This window comes from Polychytrium aggregatum, assembly GCF_025602895.1.
Source record: "Polychytrium aggregatum strain JEL109 chromosome Unknown BJ171scaffold_12, whole genome shotgun sequence".
NCBI classification, from domain to species: Eukaryota; Fungi; Chytridiomycota; class Chytridiomycetes; order Polychytriales; genus Polychytrium; species Polychytrium aggregatum.
The window spans coordinates 173,639-198,920 of record NW_026516214.1 but is presented as its reverse complement, the minus strand read 5'-3'; the positions used below and the strand labels follow the sequence as shown (position 1 = coordinate 198,920).

At 59.6% G+C, this 25,282-nt stretch overlaps 9 protein-coding genes across 9 annotated transcripts; 5 read left to right on the top strand and 4 right to left on the bottom strand.

Moving 5' to 3' along the window:
• The first annotated feature begins 1 nt into the window (after position 1).
• Positions 2–2,348, top strand: BJ171DRAFT_498448 (uncharacterized protein). The gene is made up of 3 exons (XM_053110370.1): positions 2–1,225; positions 1,334–1,417; positions 1,582–2,348. Exons 1-3 carry the CDS (start codon positions 312–314, stop codon positions 1,982–1,984), a joined length of 1,401 nt encoding a protein of 466 aa, XP_052968113.1. The 5' UTR covers positions 2–311; the 3' UTR covers positions 1,985–2,348.
• A 1,838-nt stretch (positions 2,349–4,186) lies between these two features.
• On the bottom strand, positions 4,187–6,517 carry BJ171DRAFT_39751 (major facilitator superfamily domain-containing protein). The gene is made up of 2 exons (XM_053107189.1): positions 6,059–6,517; positions 4,187–5,732 (listed from the first exon to the last, which is right to left on the bottom strand). Exons 1-2 carry the CDS (start codon positions 6,333–6,335, stop codon positions 4,456–4,458), a joined length of 1,554 nt encoding a protein of 517 aa, XP_052968112.1. The 5' UTR covers positions 6,336–6,517; the 3' UTR covers positions 4,187–4,455.
• Positions 6,518–6,999: 482 nt separating this feature from the next.
• BJ171DRAFT_566884 (uncharacterized protein) lies at positions 7,000–8,079 on the top strand. Its single transcript, XM_053113439.1, has 2 exons — positions 7,000–7,366; positions 7,500–8,079. The coding sequence occupies exons 1-2, from the start codon at positions 7,110–7,112 to the stop codon at positions 7,933–7,935; spliced, it is 693 nt and encodes a 230-aa protein (XP_052968111.1). The 5' UTR covers positions 7,000–7,109; the 3' UTR covers positions 7,936–8,079.
• A 450-nt stretch (positions 8,080–8,529) lies between these two features.
• Positions 8,530–10,691, bottom strand: BJ171DRAFT_498443 (uncharacterized protein). Its single transcript, XM_053110369.1, has 6 exons — positions 10,515–10,691; positions 10,347–10,400; positions 10,039–10,233; positions 9,778–9,873; positions 9,240–9,525; positions 8,530–9,070 (listed from the first exon to the last, which is right to left on the bottom strand). Exons 1-6 carry the CDS (start codon positions 10,575–10,577, stop codon positions 8,631–8,633), a joined length of 1,134 nt encoding a protein of 377 aa, XP_052968110.1. The 5' UTR covers positions 10,578–10,691; the 3' UTR covers positions 8,530–8,630.
• A 226-nt stretch (positions 10,692–10,917) lies between these two features.
• On the bottom strand, positions 10,918–12,791 carry BJ171DRAFT_597713 (major facilitator superfamily domain-containing protein; the record flags this gene model as incomplete). Its single annotated transcript, XM_053114776.1, has 2 exons — positions 10,918–12,305; positions 12,422–12,791. The coding sequence occupies 2 exons, from the start codon at positions 12,789–12,791 to the stop codon at positions 10,918–10,920; spliced, it is 1,758 nt and encodes a 585-aa protein (XP_052968109.1).
• A 1,041-nt stretch (positions 12,792–13,832) lies between these two features.
• On the top strand, positions 13,833–17,295 carry BJ171DRAFT_498442 (uncharacterized protein). The gene is made up of 3 exons (XM_053110368.1): positions 13,833–16,510; positions 16,729–16,842; positions 17,107–17,295. Exons 1-2 carry the CDS (start codon positions 13,997–13,999, stop codon positions 16,840–16,842), a joined length of 2,628 nt encoding a protein of 875 aa, XP_052968108.1. The 5' UTR covers positions 13,833–13,996; the 3' UTR covers positions 17,107–17,295.
• A 1,863-nt stretch (positions 17,296–19,158) lies between these two features.
• Positions 19,159–20,952, top strand: BJ171DRAFT_597711 (uncharacterized protein; the record flags this gene model as incomplete). Its single annotated transcript, XM_053114775.1, has 2 exons — positions 19,159–19,645; positions 19,795–20,952. The coding sequence occupies 2 exons, from the start codon at positions 19,159–19,161 to the stop codon at positions 20,529–20,531; spliced, it is 1,224 nt and encodes a 407-aa protein (XP_052968107.1). The 3' UTR covers positions 20,532–20,952.
• A 176-nt stretch (positions 20,953–21,128) lies between these two features.
• On the top strand, positions 21,129–23,639 carry BJ171DRAFT_39623 (exonuclease V; the record flags this gene model as incomplete). The annotated part of the gene is made up of 2 exons (XM_053107181.1): positions 21,129–21,856; positions 22,107–23,639. Coding segments are annotated over 2 exons (2,121 nt in total), but the record flags the coding sequence as incomplete, so codon positions are not given.
• Positions 23,639–25,125, bottom strand: BJ171DRAFT_39620 (prenylated rab acceptor PRA1). The gene is made up of 5 exons (XM_053107180.1): positions 24,811–25,125; positions 24,611–24,695; positions 24,433–24,476; positions 24,231–24,293; positions 23,639–24,014 (listed from the first exon to the last, which is right to left on the bottom strand). Exons 1-5 carry the CDS (start codon positions 24,944–24,946, stop codon positions 23,836–23,838), a joined length of 507 nt encoding a protein of 168 aa, XP_052968105.1. The 5' UTR covers positions 24,947–25,125; the 3' UTR covers positions 23,639–23,835.
• Between the last annotated feature and the right edge of the window lie 157 nt (positions 25,126–25,282).

Here is a 25,282-nt window from a genome sequence, read left to right as displayed (position 1 = left end):
GTCGCATCTCTGCCTTGCATCTGCCTTGCATCTCTGCCCTGCATTGCGTTGCATCGACTGGCTCTGGCTCCTGGCTGTGCTCGGCGGCCTCTCCTGTTGTCGCTCGCCATCGTCTGCCTTTGCTCTTCCCTGTCGTCTCCAGCGCACTCCCCCCCCTCCTCTGCTTCTCGCCCTTGCCTCTCCACTGCCCTCGTCCCGCCAATGATATCCTTCGTCTGCACATGGTCCAGAATCGATCTACCAGTGCTCGCTCTCACCTAGCCTACACCCCATCTACCGCTGTTCCTCCCCTTGGGTAGATCGCTGCCTCCATGGAACGAAGCTCTGGCTCCGGCTCTCCCGAGCCCCACTCGGAATACGATCACAAGCAAGGCTCGGAGGACTTGTCTTCCTCCGCTCCAACCCCTGGGCAGGTTGCCTTCCAGACTGCTCTTGCTCGCCAGGTCCAGGTCGTCGCCCAGCGAGAGCGCCAGCTGCAGGAAAATCTGCGCCACCGTGACGGCTCCAGCGACACCGCCGACGGCAACAGGCACCCTGAAGGCGACGACGGTCGCCCCGCCAGCGAGAGCCGCCAGCATCAAGAACATGCTGCCGACGACGGCGCTTCGTCGGAGGGCCATGGTGACGAAGCTCAGGAGCGTTCAAAAGATCTCCAGCACGGCCGCAGCCCAGAACCCGGCTCCGGTCCAGAGCACGGCCACAGTCACCAGCAAGGGAGCAGCTCGGCCCCGTCGGCGATCGACGAAGAGGCCCTCAAGGCCCTCGGCCAAAACTTTTCTGCCTCTGCAGCGACCAGCGGCTTGCTCGTCCTCAGCACAACCGCCTTGGCCAACGGCAAGCAGAGCCTTCCAATCCCGCCCGGCATCAACAATCCCTTTGCGGCCTTCTACTACTCGCACGCCCTGGCCTCGGCCGCGCCCGGCCTGGACCCGTTTACCTTCATGGCCCGCAACCATCTCGCAAACTCGTTCCCGCTGAGTTTGATCCAAGAGGCCGCCATGGCTGCAGCCCAGGGACAGGCTACCGACGAGACACTTGAGCGCCAGTCCGACGAGGGATCGGAGACGCATCCTGGATCCCCTGACCACAATGCCAAGGAATTCAAGCATTTCTGCCCAACTTGCAACCGCGCATTCTCTCGCGCATACAACCTCAAGAGCCACATTCGCACCCATCACGATCACCGACCCTATGTTTGTCACGTATGCCAGCTTCGGTTTACCAGGTTAGTCGTCCGCACTGGCTCGATCTTGGTGCCGCTCTCCAGTATCTGAATCCATAGCTCACTCGTTTCCCCATCGCGCCTCCTCGTTCGCACGGCGCTTCGGTTTAGAAACCACGACTTGAGCCGACACCTGCGGACCCACTCGAAGGAAAAGTCCCACAGCTGTGAGCAGTGCGGACGAATGTTTGCAAGGTAGTATGCTTGTCTGGGCACGTCTCGCCAGCCCGCCCTCACCAGCTCCTCTGTAGAACCTTGTCGCAGCCAAGATCCCGCTTCGGCTGGCTCATTTGACCCCCGGCGTATTAAACTCACACCATTGCAATCACCCACTGGACAATCCGGGTCGCTTTACAAAGACGCGACGCCCTCCGTCGACACGAGCTCATGAACCCCGAAGGCAAGAAGATCCACTGCGTGAGCCCAATCACTGTCGACGCTCATCTCGACCAGACGTCGGCCGTGGTGATGGACGATGCCATGGCTGATCCTATCGCCCAGGTCGCTCAACTCTCTGCAGCGCAGGCATCCCAGCTTCAAGCCCATGTTGCCTTGCAGGTCCAGGCACAGCTCCAGGCGCAGATGGCTGCAGCGGCTCAGAGCGGCGCCACGCCCGCAGAGGTCTCGGCCGCGGTGACGGCCGCATTCCAAAATGCCCAGAGCCAGCTTGTTGCCAGCGGCATCGTCGGCACGTCGACTGAGGAGCATCACGATCATGATCACAGTTCGATGGGCGAAACTCGGATCAACGAAGCCCTCTAGCGCCGCCTCAGTTTTTGGTCGCGGAACGCTCTTTTGCCTCTCTTGAGTGCCTCTCCCCCTTGGCAGATTCGCGCGCTGAGGCGAAGATGGCGTCTTCAGCCCTCTGGAATGTTTCCGCCTCGCCTCCCATCTCTGTTTTGTTGGAGCTGCCGTGCCCCTTTCCTTGCACTCGATGCTAACCCACCCCAGCACCACACGAGTGCATCTTGGCCAGATTTGTCTTCTCCCACCCGCTGCCGCTTGGACATTGATCCACGACAGACATTTCTTCACCACCGGTGCCACGCTTGCTTTTCGGTTGTTTGCTCTTCAGTACCCCTTGCGTCCGCCGATATCACCATGTATATACAGTCTATTTAGTGGAGCATGGAGGCCCGCCTGGCCACTGCCATGGCCCCACATCAGCTTCCCTGTGTGTAGGTGAATCAGGGCGGCCGGTCTGCGCGCCTCGTTTGCTTCAGGGCGCTGCCTGGTTTGGCTGGACTTGCGGTCGTTCTCTTGATCTGTCCTTCCTCTCCCTCTTCCTGTCCCCCCCCCTCCGCACCAGAGCCGCTGCGGAACACTGATCATGTCGTCCTCCGTTGCTGCCAAACCAACGAGGGCTGCAGTACCCGGCCAGGCTGCTCCATCGGGCCCAGGCTCAGGCTCAGGCCCAGGCCCAGGCTCGGGCTCGCAAGGACCTTCAGGCCAGGCCGGTCGAGCGATCCACTCGCATGCCCCCCGTCCGTTCTGGGCTCCAGTTCAGCGCTGGGAAAAGCGCTGGGTGCTGCCCAACGCTGTGCTGCAGGGCATCGTGTTTCCTCCTCGCCCTGGGATGGTCGAGTCCAAAGTGGCTCACAAGCCCGTGGTCTTCAAGTGGGTTCGAGGTTCGTGCGTATGCGATCGGTCGAAGGGATATCAGCGGCCATGGCTGCGATCGGTGTTCATGCGCTCGACCGGCGAGTATCCCGGAGTCGAGTCCAAGACTGCTGCTCATTCAAGTGTTCGGCTCTGATCCACCCTCTCTCCCTCGATGCACCTGTGGACTTGCGTGCTTGAGGGGTCGCAGGTCCTCCCATGAGCACCGATCTGACCGATCCCGATACACTCGCGCCCCGAACACAACTCGAGCATACCGACGCTGTTACCGTGCAAGATGTCGATGAGACCGAGCCTGCCCAACGCGACGATGGCGAGGCAGTCTCGGGCCAACCTAACGCCCCGGTGGATCAGAGCGAGGAGTCCCAGGGTCGCGAAGTGGCAGAGAAAGCTGGTCCGGGCACCTCCACAGAGGAGGGAACGATGACCCACAATCCCTCGACTGAATCGAAGAACGGGCCCGAAGATGTGGAAATGCAAGATGCTCCAGCAGATGCACCTGAGGCCCAGGTAGGCTCTGTCGGTTGGTCGAGCGAGCGAGTCTGTCAGCGGCTATGGTATGCGTTCCGTCTTGAACGGCGATCGCACAGCAAATTGGTCCCAACCATGTGTTTCTGGTATCGTCCACACAGGGCCAAGCCGCGCCCAGCCCGAAGGACCTCAAGCGCCAGGTCGCAGACGAAGATCAATACCCGAACAAGAAGCCAGCGGCGGGCCATGACACAGTGGCTCCCAAGTGTGCCGATGATATCCCAAGTGCCGAACCGACGGGAGCCACGATCGGAACGACGATCGGAAGGGCGATGGAGGCTGATCATCAAACTGCCAGTGCGGCCCAAAGCGTAGACTCACTTGGCCAGCCGCCAGAAGACCCCAGTGGCCCTGTATCATCGCTGAGCGCGAATGAACAAGCCAAGGGACAATCCACACAGCCGGGGCTGCTGAAGCAGCCTGGACAACCTCAAGAAGCAACCAAGGAGCCGGTACAGCAGCGCCCAGAGTCTGAGAAACAGCCTGAAGCGCCCGAGCAACATAGACCTTCGGATCCACACCAAGCAGCAGCCCCAGAGGCGGCCGCAGCAGTTAAGGAAGAAAACTCTGCAGGATCTCAGCAAGCGCACGCAACAGGCCCCAATGAACCCCCTGCCGACAAGTAGTCAAAGTAGCCAAGCACTCAGCCAAGGAAGTTGCCAAACGAAACGAGGCATTTTGTTCGAGAGCGATGAACGTACTCTTTTCTCCTGGCTCCTGAATACACACTCATCCATCATGCTCGAGGACCAGCTACCTTGTGAGGGCAGTGCAAAGGATGCGCTGGTGGCTGGGAGTTTTATCAGGCGTCGCTGTAATAGCCATTTATGTAGTCTGGCCCAGACGATGGTGCTGGGCAGCATTCTTGAGAATCAAATAACTCACACACACTAAATCAACCAACCAAAGCAGCCATCAAATAAGGCAAGTGTGCGGTGCAGTACAGATCAAAGCAATGGAGCTGAGCTGGATCGCAGACTGTAGGACCCGCAAGTGATGTTATGCCCAAGCAGCACTATCGGTGGCCCACGGGCAGCGCGGCTACGAGTCGGCCATTGGCACCGGTATGCCAATTACCTTGTTCAGAGGATCGTTTCTTGAGACTCAAAGGCATCATCCTCGCCCGAGAGAGCCTCGAGGGTCTTGCCCATGGTCTCGGGGATGAAGTAGGTGGCAACACCGCCGAGGGCCATGACAACGGTGAAGACGTAGAGGACTGCCTTTGGATTCATGCTGAAGAAGGGACCGACAGCCTCGACACCGATGATGGCTCCCAATTTGCCCATTGCCGCAGACATGCCGTGGGCGGTGGAGCGGAAGCGGGTCGGGAAGACCTCACCAGGAACAACAAAGGTGGTGGTGTTGGGGCCGAACTGGAAGAAGAACTGGGCGATCGTGAAGACAACGCAGAAGGCGACAGTGTTGTTCTTGATGGTGTCCCAGGCAATGGCGAGGATCAGGAGGCAGACGGTGATGACAGCAAAGCCGAGGTACTGGATGGGCTTGCGGCCCATGCGGTCGATCAGGGCGACACAGACCCAGTATCCAGGAACAGTGCCCATGCATGCAATGATGACCTGGCCGACGGTCTTTTGCCAGTAGTTGTCGTACGGAGGGAGCGAGTTGGAGCCGTTCCAGTTGATCAGCGTCAGGATCGTGCTGGCGTTGAGCGAGAGACCATACCAGGCGACATCGAGCGCAAACCAGGTGAAGGCACAGCCAAACAGGATCTTGCCGTTCTTCCACTGGCCAAAGTGCGCCCAGAATCCTCCCTTCTTGACGTTGGCACGGGTGCCGTTGGCGACCTCCTCGCCGACCCAGTTGGACGACACATCGCGGGTGGCGTTGAGGGCCATGACCTTCTCGACATCGCGCTCGGCCTGGTCGACAGAGCCAATGACATCGACGGTGTAGCGGGGGGTCTCGGGGATGGTCAGACGGAAGTACACGGCACCCATCGCAGGGATCACACCAAAGGCCAGGATGATGCGCCAGACGAGGTCGAGATAGGCCGGGTCGGAGCGGATGCTGTTCTGGAGGGCGGCGAGGGTGGCGAGGGTGACGAGGCCGCCGGTGAGGATTCCGATTCCCTGCATGGCAAAGACGGCGGCGATCATGGTGCCGCGCCACTTGACGTTGGCAAACTCGGAGGTGATGATGGCCGAGAGAGGATAGTCACCGCCAATACCGATGCCGAGGAAGAAGCGCCAGACGGCCAGGGTCTGGAGGATGTTGGCGCCGCGGATAGCGCTGGCCGAGAAGGCCGAGCCGATGGTGCAGACAATCATGATCATGAGCTCGACACCGTACATGTTCTTGCGGCCGAGCTTGTCGCCGAGGTAACCGAAGCTCAGTTGGCCTGCAATATGCGGAGTAGTGACAGAGCAAATCCGTCAGATTATATGAGCGAAGTAGAGCGCCGAAGCTCGCGTATATCAGCAGCACAAAATCTGACATAGCCCCCTGGTTAAGAAGGCGAACCTGGTGCGTAATGTCACCCCCAGACAGGTCGCGAAATGACAGGTGCCACAGGGAACGCAGCCGATCCAACCGGCCCTATGAGAGCCTCACAAACAGAGAATCCCTGAGATGCTCTGTGCATAATCCCGCTCGACGGACGCATCCAATCGCCACCTCTCCTGTTCCGATCCGCCAGTTGGAGTCCGGGCGGCGCGATCTACTGACCGAAGAGGTTCCCATAGGAAGTTGCAGCCTTCATCCAGGCGTCATAGTTGGGGTTCCTTTGCGGGAAATCAGAGGGATACTGCAGATCGGGCGACTTGGGGAAGTAGACATGGTAGAGCATGGGCAAGGCCAGGTTGATGACAAAGTTGTCGTACGAGTCGGTGTAGAAACCGACGCCGGACACCAGGATCGCACGCAGATGAAACCATCCGAACTGGGCCTCATCCAGATGGGCAAAGGCCTTGGCGCGGATCTGGGTCACTCGATCGTAGTCCATCGTCGGTCGTTTTGCTGCTTGAGATGAGCGCTTTCCTTTACGAAACAAAGGGCTCTGGAGAGCAGGTTGCGGCTCATATACCCGGCCCTCTCAGCAGTTTCTCGCTTTGGCGGGCACGATCCCCGGCGCCATGCACTCCGCCCGGCCCCGCTCTCCGTCGGGATGGGCTTCGAGGGGGTTTGGGGCCCTGCGGACCATCCCGGCAAGTCGATAAGGCAGCGAGGCGGGATGAGCATCCATCTGCCTGGCTGCATTAGGACCGGCTGTTGTGCTTGCGACTCATGGGCGGCTGTCTCGTCGGCCGAAAGGGAGGCTCTGATCCCGGGTCAGAGTGCATTCAGTCTCGCCTCGATTCCGAAACGACGCAGGCCTTCCCTGTTTGAGTGGTCGCCCGACATGGTCGCCCGGCATTGGGATGGCTTTGCTTGGCTGCAGCCCAGTGTCCAGCGACGGCCCGGCATCCCATCGATTCGATCCGCATCAGGACGCCGGCTCGCACTGTCCCTTGTCCACCAATGCGGTCGCCAAGACGGGCACCGATTGTTCGATGGCCGTGGCTCTGGGCGGTTCCAGGTGGAGCCACGTATCCCTCGCCCAGGTCTTGGCAGCGCGCCTTGGCAGCGACATATCAACGCGACCAGCCGCCAGTCCCAAAGCCACCATCACAGGAATCTCATCCATCTCCACAGACATCCCGCTGCTCTCGAGCACAGCCAATCCTCGTCCACCGTACAATACCGTTGCGCATCTTTGCCAGCCCCATCTATTCCAACCATGTCCCTGTTTAATCTTATCGGCAAGGTCGCCGTCGCCTATGTCGTCTACCGCTGGTGGTCCAACCGCCAGGCCAAGCAACAGGAGCCCTGCGAATACCCTTGTTGCCAAGGCAAGCAGAAAGGTCCGTGCCGTTCCCGCCACCCACACAAGCGCCCGGGCCAGGAGCAAGGCCAGGAGCAGGGCCGCTGCATCCGCCTCGCTGCCGATGGCAAGTGGAGCGAGCAGGATTGGGACAACTGCCTCAGCCACATCCGGTAAGCATCCATCCATCAGCCAGTACTTTTGCCCCTGCAAGAGTCGGCAAATGTCCTTTATGCAGCATGTATCAAATGAACTGAATCTCATACAGCCCGCATGCACTAACACTAGCTGGTCTCGACCCAATAGCGCCAAGGCCTCCGAAGCCATCCCTCCATTCGTCGACTGGGTCGAACAGAACATCAAGCCTGCGGTCGTGTCATCGGAGCAGAGCATCCAGCAAAACAGCTCCGAGTTCCAGGCCATTTCTCTCCCCGACCGTCTCACCCTCATTGTTGAAGCCCCTGGCTTCCTGCGCGAAGATATTGACATCACCCTCACCGACGACACCCGTGTGCTCTCCGTCAAGGGTCAGGCCCAGTCCAGAGTGGTTTCCGACAAGCGCCTCGATCTGCAGTACACTTTGCCCCAGAACTCGGACATCCAGCGCATGACCGCCAATCTCGACCACGGCCTCCTCCTCATCGATATTCCCACCTTTGCGCCTCCAACCGTCAGCACCACCACGATCCCCGTGTCCGAGTCCAAGGCCGGCAACCTGTACCCAACCCTCCCCGAGCTCTAAATGTGCCATCGCAATGCTCGCTGTGCTGGCTATCGTGGATCACGCAGCCCAGTCGCCCGAATCCTCATGTATCTATCCCCTCCCCTCTCTTCCAGTTTTGTTAATTGCTCCTTAATCTGAATAAAAGATGTTCAGATACCGCAAATGAGAGCGACGGTACAAGGTGTGCAGATCAGTGGAGAGCGCATGTCAGGCGGAGACAGCGCTCCGATGATATTGGCGCTGAACTCTCAAGAGCGTCGTGCATAGTCATAGGGTCGACTCGCCCTACCAGGAATCATGACGAGGGTGCTGTCATGGGTTTCGGAGCCTCCAAGTGGCTTCTAACTGAGGTTTCGTTGATATGTAGTCTTATTGGGTCTCCACACCGCCGTTGGTGTCGCCCGTCGTTGTGCTGAGTAGATCGTGGTTGGGATGCCCATCAAATCAATGTCTGTGGCTCACCAGCGACACACACTGCCGCATCATCGCACTTGACGAGTTGACCGAACACACCTTCATAGACCCACATGCGGCATTCTTCCTCTGGAAGTGGAGCTGCTCGAAGTGGCGAGGACTGGACGGGGGCATACCCCCTGCTTTGCTTCCATAATGTGAATGATGAATGTGCATGTATTTCTACGTAACCAGTATATGCACCAACCACATAGAAGAGCACAAGAGCGGGTGCGGCATGCTCGTTAGTGCCAAGGCGCCTAAAAGTACACCGTTTGCTTGTTGACAAGTCTTGTGAGCGAGCGAATGTCCTTTTGCTTGCCCATGCCCCACAGGAAGTTGTCAAGGCGGAAGGCAGCCAGGGCTCGCAGGGTCTCGGAACGAGCCGGGTCCGAGTCATCCTGCCATGAATGGGCCTTGTCGAGTATTCGTTCGGTAGCTTCGATGGCAATGGCACGCAACGCCCAGTCCCACCGATCGCTGTCTTTGCCAAGGTCCCGACCCGCCTGAATCATTTGCACGAGCGACGGATTGTGGATCTTGATGATACCAAAGTGCTCCAGAACGCGAGGCACAACGTTATCGCTGAAGATTGTCAGCTGGTCCAGCTCCTGGAAGGCAAAGCGCTTTGGATCGCTGCCGCCGAAGCGCCGGTACAGATCGCACACGAGTAGCTGTGCCCGTTTCAAGATGTAAACGCCTGGATGCAAAGACGGATCCCCAACACAATCGTGTCGGGTCGTTTCAGACTCAGTCAGTGAGCGCTGGCCAACATGAATCGGATGTCTCATAGACACTGGGTAGACGAAGCAATGCTTTCGACTGATGGTTTGTAGTGTAGATGCTAGTATCCAGCACCAAAAACGTACGCTGTCCATGCCACTCGCCATAGTCCCGCATCGAGGGCAGGAGACGAACAATGGCTTCGACCACATCGGCGGCCTTCCTGGGGCTGTCATTCGATGGCTGGGTAACCTGTAGAATGAAGTGGCCCAAGCTCTTGAAGCCCTGGGACTCCAGACACTCGCCGGTCTCCTTCAGTGTGTCGGTGATGGCCTGCACAAACGGTCGAATGGGTGCAGGCTCGCCAATGACGACCGGCAGGCTTGGATGCGGGACCTCGTGCGTCACCGGGATGTCAAAGAGAGAGGAGATCTGGGCGCAAAGCGACAGATTCAGGCGGAGTGAGCCATAGCATCGGTGGCCGGATCGCCAGCTGTCTGGACCTTTGCTCCGGGCCCTTTGGGAGCCGACACAAAGCATCACTCGAAGGAATCATATACTGGCAATGCAATGCTTGTCCCGCCAACATCGACGTATCGATGATCGCAGCTACAAGTGAGCCTCGGCGCATAAACGCAGCATGAGGGTCGATCGGTATCGCTCTGATGCAGGCCAGTATCTCACCTCGGATATGGTGACGCTCTTGAGATACTCTGTCGTTGCTGTAATTCCTGAAATATGCATCGCCATAGCCCCAAATTTGATGGCTTCCGAAGCTCCCTATGTGAGTGCCAAGCGGTCAGGTTCTGTAGCCGTTCGATCGAGAGGGCAGGGAAGGGAGCCACAAGTGTTGCTGCCTCCGACAACATCTGGGTCGGTGGCCAGCCCTGAGCTGGGGGCCATCGATGGCACAAGACAAGCACGGCAAGAGTCGCTGCGACATACTCTTCCAACAGCGTTGTGCAGCTCCACTCGCCAGCCGCTGCCAAAGTTGAGCAGGTCCAGCAGGGCGATGAAGTTGATCTCGGCTTCGATGCTGTCGAACCGAAGCGGAACCCGGAAGGGCTCGGTATTGGTCAGATCTTTGAAGAGATTGACATCGAAGGTGGAGAGAAACTGGTCGATCGACTCGTCTTGGATCTGGGGCGCAGCGTATATCCGGACTGGGTTAGCCGGGCCAGATTATGCGGGGACATGAATGCGACAATAGGACAGAGTGCAACGATGGCCGCCGGGGGCAGGTGCATTCGTACCGAAATGTCTGCGGTAGCAGTCTCTGCCAAGTGTTTGCAAGAAGATTTGACAGCCTGTTGGAGGAAAGCAGGACCGACGAAGCCATGCGGGGCAGGTGAGCAGCGAATCCAGCGAGCCCAGGACGACTGCTGAGCTGGCTGGTGTGCAGCCAAGAGGGAGGGAGGCACCTTCAGAATATTGCCCTGGGGCACGCCGCTGAGGTCCAGGCTGTTGTTGGGTGAGAGAGTCATGTTTGCGGATGCGAGGGGCCAAGCCAGATAGCCAGAGAGCCAGAGAGCCAGAGAGCCAGAGAGCCAGAGAGCCAGAGAGGGCGAGTGATCTTGGGGCAGGGCGGTGGGAGGAGATCAAGGCGTTGCGGGACTGGGATTTGGTTGGACAACACCAGCCAGGGTCGCCGTTCCGACCAGGGCCTGGAGCAGCCACACTGCCGACAGCGCCGGACGCCCATGAACTCGCTCGCCACGATCGCTTGACAATGAATGCGACTCAATCTAGACCAGCAATCCAAGTGGAGGATGAGATATGGTGGTTCCAGTTTGCAAGCACATTCCTTGTGTATTTTCGAGCGCACTACACACTCCAGTCCGTAAATATATTGTCGATCTGCGACGGCGACGCCTCCAGATCCCGGGAAATCAAAAACTCGGAGGCAAGCTCCTCAACGGTTTCGCGCTGCGCACCCGCCAGAGCCGGGCCCATTTGTATCTTCTTGGCAGAGATAACCTCGAGGGTCTCGAGGGCAACGCCGTTTGTTTCTGGAACGAGCAGCGTGGCCATCCCGCCGAGAGCCATCACGCCCGCAAAGCAATAGAGACAGACGTCCAGATTGCTGGCAAAGATGGGACTGAAAATTTGCACGCCGATGATGGCACCGAGCTTGCCCATGGCTGCGGCGATGCCGTATGCTCGTGCTCGGAAGGGCGTGGGAAACAGCTCGGCTGGAAGGATGAACGTGGTGGCGTTGGGGCCGCACTGAAAGAAGAAGCTGGCAAGTCCATAGAGAACACAGAACCCAACGGTTCGGGTTGCGATCGTCTCCCAGAATAAGGCGAGAATGAGCAAGCTCACCGTGATGACGGCAAATCCAAAGCCTTGGAGGGTCAAGCGACCCGTGCGGTCGATCAGGGCGACACAGACCCAGTATCCAGGAACAGTGCCCATGCATGCAATGATGACCTGGCCGACGGTCTTTTGCCAGTAGTTGTCGTACGGAGGGAGCGAGTTGGAGCCGTTCCAGTTGATCAGCGTCAGGATCGTGCTGGCGTTGAGCGAGAGACCATACCAGGCGACATCGAGCGCAAACCAGGTGAAGGCACAGCCAAACAGGATCTTGCCGTTCTTCCACTGGCCAAAGTGCGCCCAGAATCCTCCCTTCTTGACGTTGGCACGGGTGCCGTTGGCGACCTCCTCGCCGACCCAGTTGGACGACACATCGCGGGTGGCGTTGAGGGCCATGACCTTCTCGACATCGCGCTCGGCCTGGTCGACAGAGCCAATGACATCGACGGTGTAGCGGGGGGTCTCGGGGATGGTCAGACGGAAGTACACGGCACCCATCGCAGGGATCACACCAAAGGCCAGGATGATGCGCCAGACGAGGTCGAGATAGGCCGGGTCGGAGCGGATGCTGTTCTGGAGGGCGGCGAGGGTGGCGAGGGTGACGAGGCCGCCGGTGAGGATTCCGATTCCCTGCATGGCAAAGACGGCGGCGATCATGGTGCCGCGCCACTTGACGTTGGCAAACTCGGAGGTGATGATGGCCGAGAGAGGATAATCACCGCCAATACCGATGCCGAGGAAGAAGCGCCAGACGGCCAGGGTCTGGAGGATGTTGGCGCCGCGGATAGCGCTGGCCGAGAAGGCCGAGCCGATGGTGCAGACAATCATGATGATCATCGTGGAGCTGAAGACAGCCCTGCGTCCATATCGATCGGCCAAGTAGCCAAACGAGATTTGACCTGCAGCGGACCGAAAACGTGTCAATGCTCGAGCTGATTCTCATTTCAGCAGCACATGGATGTTATTTACTCGGCACTCATATGGCGGCTCGGGGTTTTGCGGTCCTGATACGTACCCACAAGATTCCCCCAGAGAATCGAGGCTTTCATCCAGGCATCAGAGTCGGGATGTCTTGAGGGAAAGTCAGATGGAAGTTGGTATGGATCCTCCCCGGGTTGTGCGGTCAGAGTCGGATAGTTAACGTGGTAGAGCAGCGGCAGAATCAAGTTGGCGACAAAGTTTTCATACGAGGCTGCGAGAAATCCGAGCCCGCATGTAAGCCAGATGCGCACATGCAGCGTTCCCACAGGAGCCTCATCGAGTTTCGCCAAGATACGGGCCCTGCATATGCGGTAGACGATTTGGGAATCGTATCTTTCGCTGGAGCGACTGCTACTGAAGCCTTCGCTGGTCTTGCGCGGTGAGGACGACGATGAAGGGTACATGCTATCGACAGCTCCACGATTCACACGACTGCCAGTGCTGCAGAGAGATAGAGAGATAGAGGTAGAGATAGAGTAGATAAACGGCCGAGGCAACGATGCGGTATATATCCGGCTCGCTTCCGAATCATAGGGCTCGTTGATCAATAATTCCGGGATGATGCCGCAGGAAGGCGTCGTGGCGGACGTCATCGAGCGGTAGCCCGATCACACTCGGTTGCCGAAAGCGGCTCCGTTGACGAAGCGTCGGGCGGGAATCCCGCCCACATTGATCCTGGAGGGTACCCGCCAGGCCTTGAGCAAGAAGACATGCGGTGCGATGGGTGTGCAGCATGGCGCAAGGCAGTCGTGAAGTAACATCGGCAACGGAGGGGGTGTCGGCCCCAAACGAGTGCCAACTTGCGTCTCGACGACTCCCCAAGTGGAAGCCTCACGAATGGGCTGCCCTTCCATGGAGGTTGTGGATCCTCGGCCCCTCTTCTATACCCACGCTCAAGTATTGCAGCATGTTCAGAGCGAAATGGGGTGATGCCATACGCACATTAATCACTGCTTGCTTGTTCGGGGGAACGCAGTCCGGGAATACAATATGCAGTTGGCCGTCTGGATAGCTCCCGTGGTCTCGATCGGCATTCCTTCCCCTCCCTTGCCTCTGTGGGACATGCCGTTTCGCCATGATGGGATGGGCGTGCCTTCACCTCCAGAGGAAAGCGACGACCCTGCCTCAAACGGGCGCCCCATTCTGGTTTTGCTACAGCATATCCAAAATGAAATGGGACACCCCCGTTTTGAGCCATGACTGTGTTTTTTCTGTGGCCTGAATACACCCACCCACTCATTGCAATCATGGCCAAACACAGCACCCTCGATTTCCGCATCGCTGCAGTGCGACCGGTGGTCTTCACTCGGAGGGTGGTCTTCACTCGGAGGCTGCCAAAGTGATCTGTTATATTTCTTGTGGCTTTGCTAGACGCATGCCATCGCATACTGCGCCGACAAATGGGTTGTGTCCCATTTCCCCCTGAATACAGTATAGAGTGCGCGGCGATTGGCGCTCCCAGTCCTTCCGCCCAGGCACCCAGAGAAAAACGGACACGCAGGATTCAAACACGGGTCTGTTTCGCTTTCAGTGTGCCGCATCTACTTTCCTCCATCGCCACGAATCCGCTCCGTCCTCCACGTCTCCATTGCTGCGACGCCGGGCACAAATGGATCCGCCGACGATCGCGCAAGCCGATGCGCCCGCAGACGGTCCACACGCTTGGACAAATCTGAGCCGGATAGGCAGCGAAGCCGACGCTCGTCTGGCTGACACACCGCTGGCGATCGACCGGCCATCGGTGGTGTCGTTCAGCGCCGAAACACCGCTCCAGAATCGGGAATCGCTCTTTGATACCAGCCGCACCCAACACACCAGCACGACGCGAAGGAGAAACGATCGGGCGCTGCGAGACAGCTCGAGTGAGCTCCGGATCATGGAGGACGAGCCGGCCCCGCATCCGATCGTCCAGGTGCCGGGCGGCTCGTCCGCCTTGGCTTTGCCCGAGCTTTCATGGGGTCACCGCCGGGTGTCGTCCGCCATGGACAAGGACGAGCTGTCGGCCAAGTTGTGGAATGCCTCCTTTCCGGGCTCAGCCGGCGGCTCGAGCATTGACTGGGATCGCTCGCGGCGGCCATCGTGTGCCGTCCGGGCGAGTGTCTCAAGCACCGGCCATCACCGCCACGACCACCTCGAAGCTTCGCTGCAGGAGCTGCTTGACAGCGCCCTCAAGAAGAACGAAAAGCTCGAGGATGAAAACAGGGCCTTGAAGTTGCAGCGGCAGGTCGTCGACGACGAACTCGAGGCTCTGCAGCAGATCGTCAAGGCCCTCGTTGCCGACCGCGAAGCTCCCTCGCGCGACGATGTGCTTGCGGGCGGGACCGTGGGATCGCTGGACTCGGAGGAGCTCGAGAGGAGCAATGTGCAGCTGCAACGACGCATCGAGATTCTGGCGGAAGAAAACACAGCGCTGAAGGACGAGCTCGCCGAGCTTACCATCGAGCTGGACGACCAGGACACCCTGTTCAAGGACCAGCTCACCGTGGCCGAGCAGACCATCCACAAGCTTTCATCGCAGCAGACCCACACCCACGACGAGCTGGAAATCGCCTTGGCCGAGCGCCAATATCTCCGTGAAGAGGTCGAGGATCTCAAGGCCGAGGTCGCCAAGCTCAGCGAGCGGCTCTCGCAACACACCGAGACTCGGGCGCATGTGCCGGAACTGCCTCTGCTCGGATCAAGGGAGCTGAACAGCGACGAGGCGATGGGCTGGACAGCCGCAGGCCCGGCAACCCAGAGCCAAGAGGCCCAGGACCTTGTTTCTCAGGATCCGGAGGCTTACTCCGATCGCAAACAGACATCGTCTGGCGCGGAAGCCAGCGACCCGCAACAAAGCCCGACTGCTCTAGCGGAAGCCCGCATATCCAGCGAGGAAGAGTCGGCTTCGCCAGCATCCATCTCCGCACCCCAAGAATATCCGTCGGTCGATGATCAATGGTCGGTCTTTATGGTCTCTGCCGACGGGCCACAGCCTCAAACAAGCTCACAGGGCGCCTCGGCCAGAGAGAGTATCGTATTGTCGCACTTTAGCCATTCCGGGACGCAAACGGAAGACACCGAGCCAACCCGCGCAGATACGCAGGATGTTGCTGTCGGTGAAAGTATTGAAATTCCTTCTCTGGACACTGCCGAGACCCAGACCGACGATCGAGATCCAGAGCCAAAGCCAGATCCAGAGCCAAAGCCAGATCCAGAGCCAAAGCCAGAGCCAGTGGTCCAAGCCGAGATACTCGATGCACCGACTCACGCAGAGGCATCGACACAAGTCGAAGCCTCGATCCAGACCGATCTCCCAACCAACACCGAAGCCCCAACCCAAGCAGCAACAGCCAAAGCACCCAGCAACGACGCTGCAACACAAACCCCAACTCCCCGCTCGACTCCGCGCTCAAACCGCAGACGCAAGGTATCCAACACCATCGAAGAAATCCAGGGGAATCTGGTGGGTGGCGGCAGCGGCAATACAAGCGGCAATACCAGCGACAATGAGGACGACGACATCCTTGGGCCCATCGAGCTGAGACGAAGTTTGCCCAAGCCATCGATTCCAAAACGAATGTCGTCGCTGATCAGCGCCGCTGAGAATGTGCTTGGGAACCTGTCGACTGCCACAGCACTGTCGCCTTCGGTCGGATTACCAATGTCGGCCGTGCAATCGACGCCGCCGGGCCTCGATATCGGAGAGAGCCCAACACAGGCTCGGCCTGTTTCGATCGAACAGCTGCAGCTTGAGCGCGATCGCTACCAAGAACAATACGAGGATTCTCAGAAGCGGGTGCACGCACTTGAACTGGCCCTCCAAGCGCTGCGAAATGCCAGCCTGGAGGTCGATCCGGCTGCCGACGCCGAGATGAATGCCGGCTCTGCCACGCTGTCTGAGCCGCCGGGCGATGGCGGTTTGGCTCCACCACGCAAGTCATCCCGGCCAGCGCGAAGTCATAGCATGGGATCGTCGCCGGATCTGCATAGCAGGACCCCTCGCTCGAGAGCGGTATCGTCGGACTTTGGTGAGATACCAAACTCGTCGGATCGATTAGCAGCGGCCTCGGTAAGGACTGATTCGGCTGGCAAGGAAGCAGCGCTGTCGAGCCACACGCTTTCGCTCCTGGAAAAGATCGAAAAGGTAACGACAAGGCTCGGCCAAGAGCGGGGCGATTGCCGCCGAGTGCGTCGATGCGGTTGCTGCCACTTGAGTACTACTACGGACTGGGCTGGCTTCGGGTTGTGTTGGCTCCGCGGATCTTGGCGACGTTGTCGATATCGGCGCGCACTCTTTGCTGGTTGTGTTGGGGGGGGGTCGCTTGGTCGTTCTTGTCGACTGATCGCCGAGGCGCTATCCAGGTCAACTCAGACGTCCGAGAACTCCGACATCGAATGGAGCTCAAGCGGGAAGAAACTGCTCGCAAGCGGGTCACGATTGCCAACGCGCCGTCAGCACCAACCTCGATATCATAGGCAAGGACACATTCGCTCGCTCGTTCGCTCGTGGTGCATCCGGCTGTGCTCGATAGTGGATCCAGCACCTGTGCGCGGCGGGGCCCTGTCCAAATGATTGCATATCGGGATATCTTCATTTTCGGAGCAAAGGCGAGTGGGTGGACAGGTGACCGTGTGAGCGAGGGTGAGAAAAGGGCAAGATGGCTCTCGTTCGGATGTTTGTCGACTCAACGGTATGGCAGCTCACCCCGCTCACCATCCGCGATATCCCCCGCCCGACAGCTTACCCATCCGGCACCACCATGCACACGAAGGGCTCCTCATCCTGGAAACGGCAGCGTCGCGGTGGCGCAGAATGTGACTATTGCACACGGATGGAGAAGCCAACGTGGCTACTGCGGTGCGGGTTCTGTCCTTGTTCGATGCATGGAGCACGTATGCACCAACCGACCGAAAAGATCTCGACAACAACCTGGCACTTGGGGGCAGCCGAGCATATCCGAGGCCCGCGGGAAGGGGGCTCGAGGCCGGCGGGGACGGGTGGATGGATGCGGGGCGGCGGGGAGTGGTGTGCTCGTGGGGGAGGGATGCTGGCAAAGGCACAGGCACGCGCGCCGCGATCCAGTTTTGCGGCCAGGCAGCGCTGACTCACATGCCCAAATGCGTGTGATGTGTCACCAAACGGATACGCGCCAGGAGGTGACTCACGGCCGGTCAGCGCGAGTCACGGCCACGAGAGGGAAAAAAAGCTCATCCGCTGAGCGAACCAACGGCGGCTGCCCGATCGGCCTGCTGGCTGTGGTGCGGGGGAGGCCTGGGCCTTTGACGCAGCAGACGGGGCCGTGTTGTCCTGTCCGGCTTGATGCTGGAAGCACGGCCAGGAGGGGCATTGCTCCTGCACTGGACTGCACGCCCGGGATTGTCGGATCCTTCGGCGGTCAGCCCCCAGTTCTTGGTCGGCTGGACAGGTCAATGGAGAGCGGCATTGTGCCGTCCGATCTGCAAGCCCTGTGCAAATTGGCCGCCCGTGGCGCCGGGGTGTGCCTTGTCTGGGCCGAGACAACAGCGTTCATCAACAGCAACCCAGCCCGCCAGGGACACGCTGGCTGGCGTTGTGTCTGCACGGCCTCCCACTGCCGCTGCATTCGGCAACGGCCTGGCCTTGCGATCTTGGCGGGAGCAACAGCAGCAACAGCAGCAACAGCAGCAACAGCAACAGCAGCAGCAACAGCAACAGCAGCACCTCCGCTTCCCGCTTCCCGCTTCCCGCCGCTATCGGGCTCCACCGGCTGCCGATGACCGATGCTGACCCAGAGCGAGAAGCGGACGACACCCCCCCCGGCAGCCTCGCGGGCGTGCGTGGGCGAGCCGGCATGGGCGAGCTGGCATACATCTGGCCATTCTTCCGCAGAGGCACCCTCCGCAAGGCCCTCCCGCGAATCGCAGATGGCACGGCCAGGCCGGCAAGCGCCGTGAGTCATCGTGAGCCAGCGCCCAACCCGGAGGTGCGCCCCAGCGCGCGTTTGGAGGGGCTGCGGCCAGGGTGTCCCCGGTTTCTGAGACTGTGCCGACAGTGCCGACAGCGCTGCACTGTGCTGCACTGTGCTGCACTGTGCTGCACTGTGCTGCACTGTGCCGCACTGTCGACTGGCTGCGGCCTGCAGTGTTGTTGCTCTTGGCCTCGCAGTTAACCTCGGCCGGCCATTGTTCTTTGACTTGCCCTGTTTCGATTTGATCCTTTGACGAATGCTCTGTTGCCCAACACCGCCGCGGCTCCGTCGCCTCCGTCTGGTCGCCTCGCCTGGTCGCCCCGTCTGCGGCCATCGCCGTGTCCGCTTCCACGGCCTTCTCGTCGCAGCCGCGCTCCCACCAGGCAAGCGGTACACTGTCCCGCCACGGGGCTCCCAATCGCTTCCGTCCTGGCCAACGGTTAAACTACACCGGCTACCCTCTCCATCCTGCATATTTAAGCCGGCCGTGCGTCTCTTGTCGCTCGCCAGTCTCCACCCCACCGCCAAGCACCAATTAGAGCCCCTATAGCCACTCTGTCCATCAAAGACCGACAACCAAACGGTCTCGTCTGTCGATAGCCTCTCGACCCTCTCCTGCCTGCCCTGCCTTGCCCTGCCCTGCGCTTCGTTGCCCTGCATCGCCCTCTGGGCCACTACTCCGGCACTCCTATTCGCCTGCTCTCAGACCCATCTCGGAGTACTCAACCTCCCTGCAGAGCCCACCCGCATCTCCTGCAATTGCTCTTGCCGTCGCGTTCCTGGTTCCTGGTTCCTGGTTCCTGGGTCACCTTCTCAAACTCCACCGCGCTGTCCTCTTTTGCAAATGGCTCGAAAAACCATCGATCAGAAGCGTGTGATCGTTACCGAGGCCTACTCTAAACCCCGCAACATCAAGGCCACTGCCCGCAAGTACAGCATCCAGCCACAGCACATCCGTCGCTGGCGCGGCCAGATCCTCAGATTCGATGCCAACACTGGTCCCAACCGACCCTTTCGCTACCACACCCTCTGTCCTGCGTCGTTCCAGTCTCCGGCCGGATCCGATTCCCAGGCATGCTCGGCCTCGGCGTCGCCCTCGCCCACTTTGGATGTCGCTCCGCACGAAGACTCGGCGAGCGACTCTAGCGTCTCAGAAGCCGATCCGACCAGGCTGCCCGACTATCACGGATGGCCTGTGGTCTCCCAAGCTGGCCTGGCCGCCTTCAATGCGCCTCTTGTCGACACGGGCCTCTCCACTACTCCATCGAGCGACTACTCGTTCGGACCGGCTGCTTGCCCACAGCTGCAATTTTCCAATCGAGCCTCGACGGGTAAGCCTCTTGCGCAGGCACCTTGCTTCTCTGTGGTATTCGCTGGGCGGCCCCGTTTCAGTGTGTTGCCATGGCACCATCTGCTCCACTGCTCGCACTGCCAACCCAACCAGGCCGCCGCTGATTTCCTCCCATTTGAACTCGTCCAGATCAAACCCCCAACATCTTCTTCCCAGCCTCTGCCTATACCGACAACTCCTACACAGACAACTCCTTCGCCTCAACTGCCTCGTTTCCTGCCATTCCATCGTTCCTGCCGGTCACTTCATTCCAGCCACCTTCATTTCAAGCCTCCCCGTTCCCAGCAACGCCGTCGTTCCCAGCCAGCTCTCCGTTCTCAACAAACACAGCCGCTCCGGCCTGCTCGCCCTTCGCCTCCACACCGTCCAGGCCATCCATGTCCCCCTACCAAGCGAGCTCACCGCTGCCGGAGACGCCTCTCCTGCCGAGTGTCCCGCAGACCCTCGTCGGTACCATGCCCATCCTATCCACGACACTCGGCCCGCAACCAAGCGTCGTCCTGGCCGCCTGTCCTCCGTTTCAGCCCGACGGCCCGACGCTCGCGGTCACCACTACCGGCCACAACTTCCCAAACCTCTTCGTGGAATCAATATCGGCGCCCACGACGGCTACCATCATGTTTCGCGGCCTCGAAGATGCCGCTGCGTTGTACCAGTCCAATGTGACTTATCGCCTTGCACAGCCCGACGATGCCTTCTCGCCTCTACCACCTGATTCTCGGTCTATGCTGCCCTACTCGTACTCACAGGCTTACAGCCCTGTCGGCCTCGCTACTGAGCCTCGCCTGTCCATCAGCTCGCCCGAGATAGTCTCTCCCACCAGCGCGGCTGCATATGATACCCCTGCGACATCGCGACCATGGTGAGCTCCGATCCGGTTAACCAATCTTGCCAAACCAGAGATGCCCAAGCCCAAGCCCAAGCCCTGTGGAGGGCGTCTTGTCCAGCAGAGCGTCGTCCTCCTTGGTGTGTGTGGTGTACCGCCATAGCAGAGGCTCTCTCATAGCGTCCTCCTTCCTGGAGCAAAGCAAATCCCTTTAGTCGCTTGATGCTGATTGTGTTGGGCATCGTCTGGCATTTCGGTCCTCTTCTTAGCACAGTGCGCTCGCTGTGCCGGACCTTTTGTCGAGCCTCAGATAGCCTGGCCCAGGTGGCCCCCTGTCTAGTTCGCCGCTTTGGCCATTCCCACGATTGACTTGGCTGTCCTGACCCTTCCCCCATCCCTCATCACAGCTTATGCTGTTTCATTCCTCCCATCCCGGCCTCTGTTCGAGCCGAAAGACGAATCTGTATCTGTCCGTGAAATCAGCGACCGTTCGCACTGTTTGGTTGAGCTTTCGCAGTCGCCGGGGGGGGGATTCTCGCCCCAGCCAGCTTGCCAGGCAGCAGTGGCCAACTACTGGCTGGGTGATCTCCCCTTCTTGCAGAGCCGCCCCTGGTTGCTGGCTCGGCGCTGGGTCGGCAAGCCCGCGCCTTCGCTTCTCCAGCCCGATCGCCGTCAGCTTTTGCTCCAGACGCTCATCTCGGGCCAGCGCACCGACATCTTGAGACCCACATCTGCACTTCTGAGACCCCAGCCACGCACTCTGAGCCAACGTATCGACGTCCCGAGATCATTAGTGCGCCGCTTGCGTCTCCGATCGCCCGCCGTCGTTCGTCCGGCAGCTCCTTCCGCAAACCCGCCGGCGCTCTGCCGATCGCTCCGCTTGGCTCGGTTCAGTTCCTCCCAGTGTTCCCAGCGAGCTCCCCCGACAATGCCCCACATCTCATCCGATCCAGCTGCAGAGAGCGATTCTCTTTCCATGGCCGCTTCAGGCCGGCAGGGCGATCCATCCCCACACAAGCTTGCCCGGCCGGAGCCGCAGTTTGGTCTCGCCCAGGATAGCGCCAGCCCCGCCATCGTCGCCACTGCCGATCCCGATGTCTCTGTTCCGCCAGCGACTGCCACCGAGGAGATTGTGCTCGAGAAGAGATATCCGTTCCCACCCACAAAGCCGTACCTGACGGTCAGCGACATTTCGTCGCTCTTCTGGTGCGAGTCCCAGACCTTTCTCTCCGTCGTCACCGGCGTCAAGAAGCCCCAAACCGAAGCCATGACCATGGGCACCGCCGTCCACGAAACCCTGGAGCGAGAGGTCAAGGAGATTGTCGAGGTGCCGGTGACAACCAAGGAAGACAGCTGGGCTGTCCGGTAAGCATCGCCGCTGCGGGCTCGGGTCGATGGAGCGTCGCTGGTCTTGAGGAACCAATGTCGGCATCCTGGGGCGATCGTGAGGCCCGGCTGCCTGTCAGCGACAGCCCCGTTGCGTTGCCGAGATATCAAGCAGGGTTTTGGGTGCATTTGGTTTGCGGAGGATCAGCCCGCCTCGTCGGGTTCTTCCCTCTCGAGTCGATCCAAGGACAGGAAGTACTCACTCTGGCCCGGCCATCATCCGTGACAGGTTCGCCGAGATGATCCAGAATGTGCATCTGCTCGCCCATAACGGCATCACCCGAGAGATTCCCGTCATTGGGCGGATCGGGCGGTTTCTCGTTTACGGCATCATCGACGAAGTCCGCAAAACGCCGATCCAGGACACACTACCATTGGCATGCTCGCAGGGCCAGACTCCCACGCATCGTTCTCCCTTCTGCTACCACATCGCCGACACCAAGACCAAGCCCTCGCCCACCAAGGAGAAGCCCTTCTCGACCTTCCGCATCTCCAAGCCAGCCAAGGCCCAGGTGATGACCTACCGCTATCTGCTGGAGCAGCTCATCTGTGAGCAGCTCGATCCGGACTTTGTCCTCGCCAAGCTGCAAGAGATGGGTCTCGACTGCGACCAAGTGCTGTCGCTGCCGGTACTGGAACACCTGGCCAGCCTCGAGATGATCGAGCTGGGCTTTGGCGACTTTGACGTTGAGGACGATGACTGGGAGGACAGCAGTGATGTCGCCAAGGACGCTGTTCCGGCTACACAGGACACCGCTGCGTCGCATGCCATCAGCAACACCATCAGCATCGCCGACAGCAGCAGTGCTGTGGACTTGGCCGTTGACGCCCAACCGACCGACGCTGTCCAGCCGAGCAACATGCCCCAGAGCACACCCGAGAGCCTCGATTCCGATGCGGCCGTGGAGACAGCCAGACGCCTCCAAAGCTTCCGCATTCGCACCCTTCGCGACATTGTTCCCAGGGCCCTCAGCCAGTTCCGGTTTCTGCATCCGTCGTTTGATTCGATCATGCCGACTTCCAGCAAATACGAGCAGTGGAACTCTCTGCCCGAAGCATCCGCAACAGAGAATGCGTCGGGTCCGGCCATTGTCAATGAAGTGCTGCCTCTGGACTTGCCTCGACGGGATCGCTACCACTCCACGATCCGACCGCTGGTCGAAAGCTCCGGCTTCATCTCGAACGAGATCGAGATTCACTTTCGGGATCGTGTCAACGGCGATCTCCTTCAGATCTCCAAGGTTGAGTACCGCCCCCTCGAGATCACACAGATCCTGGATCGCGCCAACACCTTCTGGAGCGGTGGCCAGGACCAAGACCAAGATCAAGACCAAGACCAAGATCAGGGCCAGCACGAGATCGATGCAGCCGACCCAGAGACGGATCTGGCCCGCGCTCGACCACTATCGCTGTCGCCACCACCCACTCTGCCATCCAGCCGCAGGCCACAGACATCTGCTTTGGCCCGCAAGCGCACCAAGCTGGACTTTGTCGTTGGCGGCGTGGACGACGAGCGCGAGGCAGCTTTCAAGTGCCGCCTGTGCTTCTATGCGGAAATCTGCGACTTTCGCATTCAGAAATGCGAAGACGCTGTCAACAGGGCCAAGGGAAAGCGGATGTGATCAGCTGCGATCAGTGACCAGCAGCTTCTGCCGGCATTATCCGCTCACTAGGACTTGGCGGAGAGCAAAAGTGCAGAAGCTGGGGGTTCGAGGCTAGGGGCGGCAGTCCGGGCTTTGTGTTGGAAGCTTTGTATTGGGATGGGACTTTCTCATGATCGAAATGGAAAGCAGTCATTGATGAGGGAAAGCAAGGAAGGAAAGGAAGAGGGCTCTCGCATTCCCTGAGAGAGGCTGAATACACAGCGAGTCCAAACTGGATGCACAGCGAGTCCATACTGGATGCACGTCGACTCTACAGCTTGCTTTGATCGTGTGGCGGCGAGGGGAGCGGGGAGCCTAGACGGTCTCAGCAAAGTCGTTCTCAACGGGCGGCTCCATGAAACCGGCATGGCCGACAATGAAGATGCCGGCACCCACAACCAGCCAGAAGATGATGTCGAAGGCGTCGGTCAACCAGAAGGTCAAGAGGGTCAGAACAGCCAGGCCGATGTAAGACTGAGTCTGGGTCAGGGCGACTGCAGGGGGGGGGCAAATAGAACGAAGCCAGGCGAGATGAGTGGGCTGGGGCGGGCAAGGCGAGACACCAAGGTTCTATCCCGGCGATTGTCGCTGCATCCCGGGGGGAGTTTGCTTGAGACGGATGCAATCCAGCTGAGGATGTATGATGGGAGCAACATGCATTCACGACGGCAGTGGAGGGGGGGGGAGACGATCTGGAGCGCATTCCGCACCTTTTCCTCCAAACAGACGGGCGGGTTCATTGGCGGGCATCGACGAAACATATCGGAATCCGACTGATTGCAACGGACAAGGTGCGTTCACAGAAGCATAATGGCGTGCGAGGCAATCGATCAGCGAGCGCAACGAGAGGTCCATGGGCATTCGTTACCAGCGACGGGCTAACAGCAAAAGCACGGGCAGCGACAGGCTTACAGGCGAGCAGGACAGAGGAGATGAAAAAGAGGAGATTCGTGATGCTGTGGAATAGCGCGGTCAGATACGAGCGACAAGATTGGATGGCAGATCGTCAGATTCAGCTCCATGCGCTGCTCACGGCCATATTTCAGCCTGTGTGGACGGGTGGAAAGCCTGTATCGCCCAAGCAACTTACAGGGAATAAGCCGTGAAGACCAGGACGATCAGGAGGTAGTTGTTTTGGAAGTATTGGAGGTTGAAGCTGACCCGCTGCGAGAAGACTGACCAAGCCGGTGGTTCAAAGTCGACAGAGAGCGCCGATAGAGAGTGAGCCGGCTTTGCCTTGACCGTCTCCATCCGCCAACCGCCAAAGCATGCAGCCAACGACAAACCTACCAGCAAAGGAAGCGGGCTTGTTGAATCGGTTTCGATCGAAAAAGTCAGAGAACGGCTTGATGTTGTTCAGGCGCGATCGGCTGGTCTCCTTGAGGTTCTCGAGTGTCGAGTTGTCTGGTGGAGAACGACGGAGCATGGAGCCGAGAGTGAGACGGACATAGCCCAATCATCGGGTGGTTGGCCGAGCAGCGACAGCCGAGCGATCGGCGCACAGAAGCGAATCTGCTGTCGAGACAGCAATTGGCAGGGGGAGGGAAGTCGATGAGAGCGACAGCCCAGACCAGCGGCCGGAGCCAAAGACGCACCAAGCTTGATGTAGTTGGTGAATGAGGAGGCCGAGAAGCCGGCGCTGGATGCTGAGGCCATCATCTTGATGCGGTGGTGTGCGATACGGTGTGGGGAGATGGATGGAGACGATGGAGGCGATGGGGGCGAGGCGATATGGCGGTCGGGCTTGGCGCCAGCGTGGAGG

Coding starts and splice junctions, on each gene's coding strand:
- BJ171DRAFT_498448 (XM_053110370.1), top strand. CDS start 312: ATGGAACGAAGCTCTGGCTCCGGCTCTCCCGAGCCCCACTCGGAATAC. Junction 1,226..1,333: donor TGCCAGCTTCGGTTTACCAG/GTTAGTCGTCCG, acceptor GCTTCGGTTTAG/AAACCACGACTTGAGCCGAC. Junction 1,418..1,581: donor TGCGGACGAATGTTTGCAAG/GTAGTATGCTTG, acceptor CGCTTTACAAAG/ACGCGACGCCCTCCGTCGAC.
- BJ171DRAFT_39751 (XM_053107189.1), bottom strand. CDS start 6,335: ATGGACTACGATCGAGTGACCCAGATCCGCGCCAAGGCCTTTGCCCAT. Junction 5,733..6,058: donor TTCCTATGGGAACCTCTTCG/GTCAGTAGATCG, acceptor CGCATATTGCAG/GCCAACTGAGCTTCGGTTAC.
- BJ171DRAFT_566884 (XM_053113439.1), top strand. CDS start 7,110: ATGTCCCTGTTTAATCTTATCGGCAAGGTCGCCGTCGCCTATGTCGTC. Junction 7,367..7,499: donor AACTGCCTCAGCCACATCCG/GTAAGCATCCAT, acceptor TCGACCCAATAG/CGCCAAGGCCTCCGAAGCCA.
- BJ171DRAFT_498443 (XM_053110369.1), bottom strand. CDS start 10,577: ATGACTCTCTCACCCAACAACAGCCTGGACCTCAGCGGCGTGCCCCAG. Junction 10,234..10,346: donor CTGCTACCGCAGACATTTCG/GTACGAATGCAC, acceptor GCTGCGCCCCAG/ATCCAAGACGAGTCGATCGA. Junction 9,874..10,038: donor TGCACAACGCTGTTGGAAGA/GTATGTCGCAGC, acceptor GCACTCACATAG/GGAGCTTCGGAAGCCATCAA.
- BJ171DRAFT_498442 (XM_053110368.1), top strand. CDS start 13,997: ATGGATCCGCCGACGATCGCGCAAGCCGATGCGCCCGCAGACGGTCCA. Junction 16,511..16,728: donor TCCTGGAAAAGATCGAAAAG/GTAACGACAAGG, acceptor GGCGCTATCCAG/GTCAACTCAGACGTCCGAGA.
- BJ171DRAFT_39620 (XM_053107180.1), bottom strand. CDS start 24,946: ATGCTCCGTCGTTCTCCACCAGACAACTCGACACTCGAGAACCTCAAG. Junction 24,696..24,810: donor CAAGCCCGCTTCCTTTGCTG/GTAGGTTTGTCG, acceptor CGGCTTGGTCAG/TCTTCTCGCAGCGGGTCAGC. Junction 24,294..24,432: donor CTCCTCTGTCCTGCTCGCCT/GTAAGCCTGTCG, acceptor CGTTGCAATCAG/TCGGATTCCGATATGTTTCG.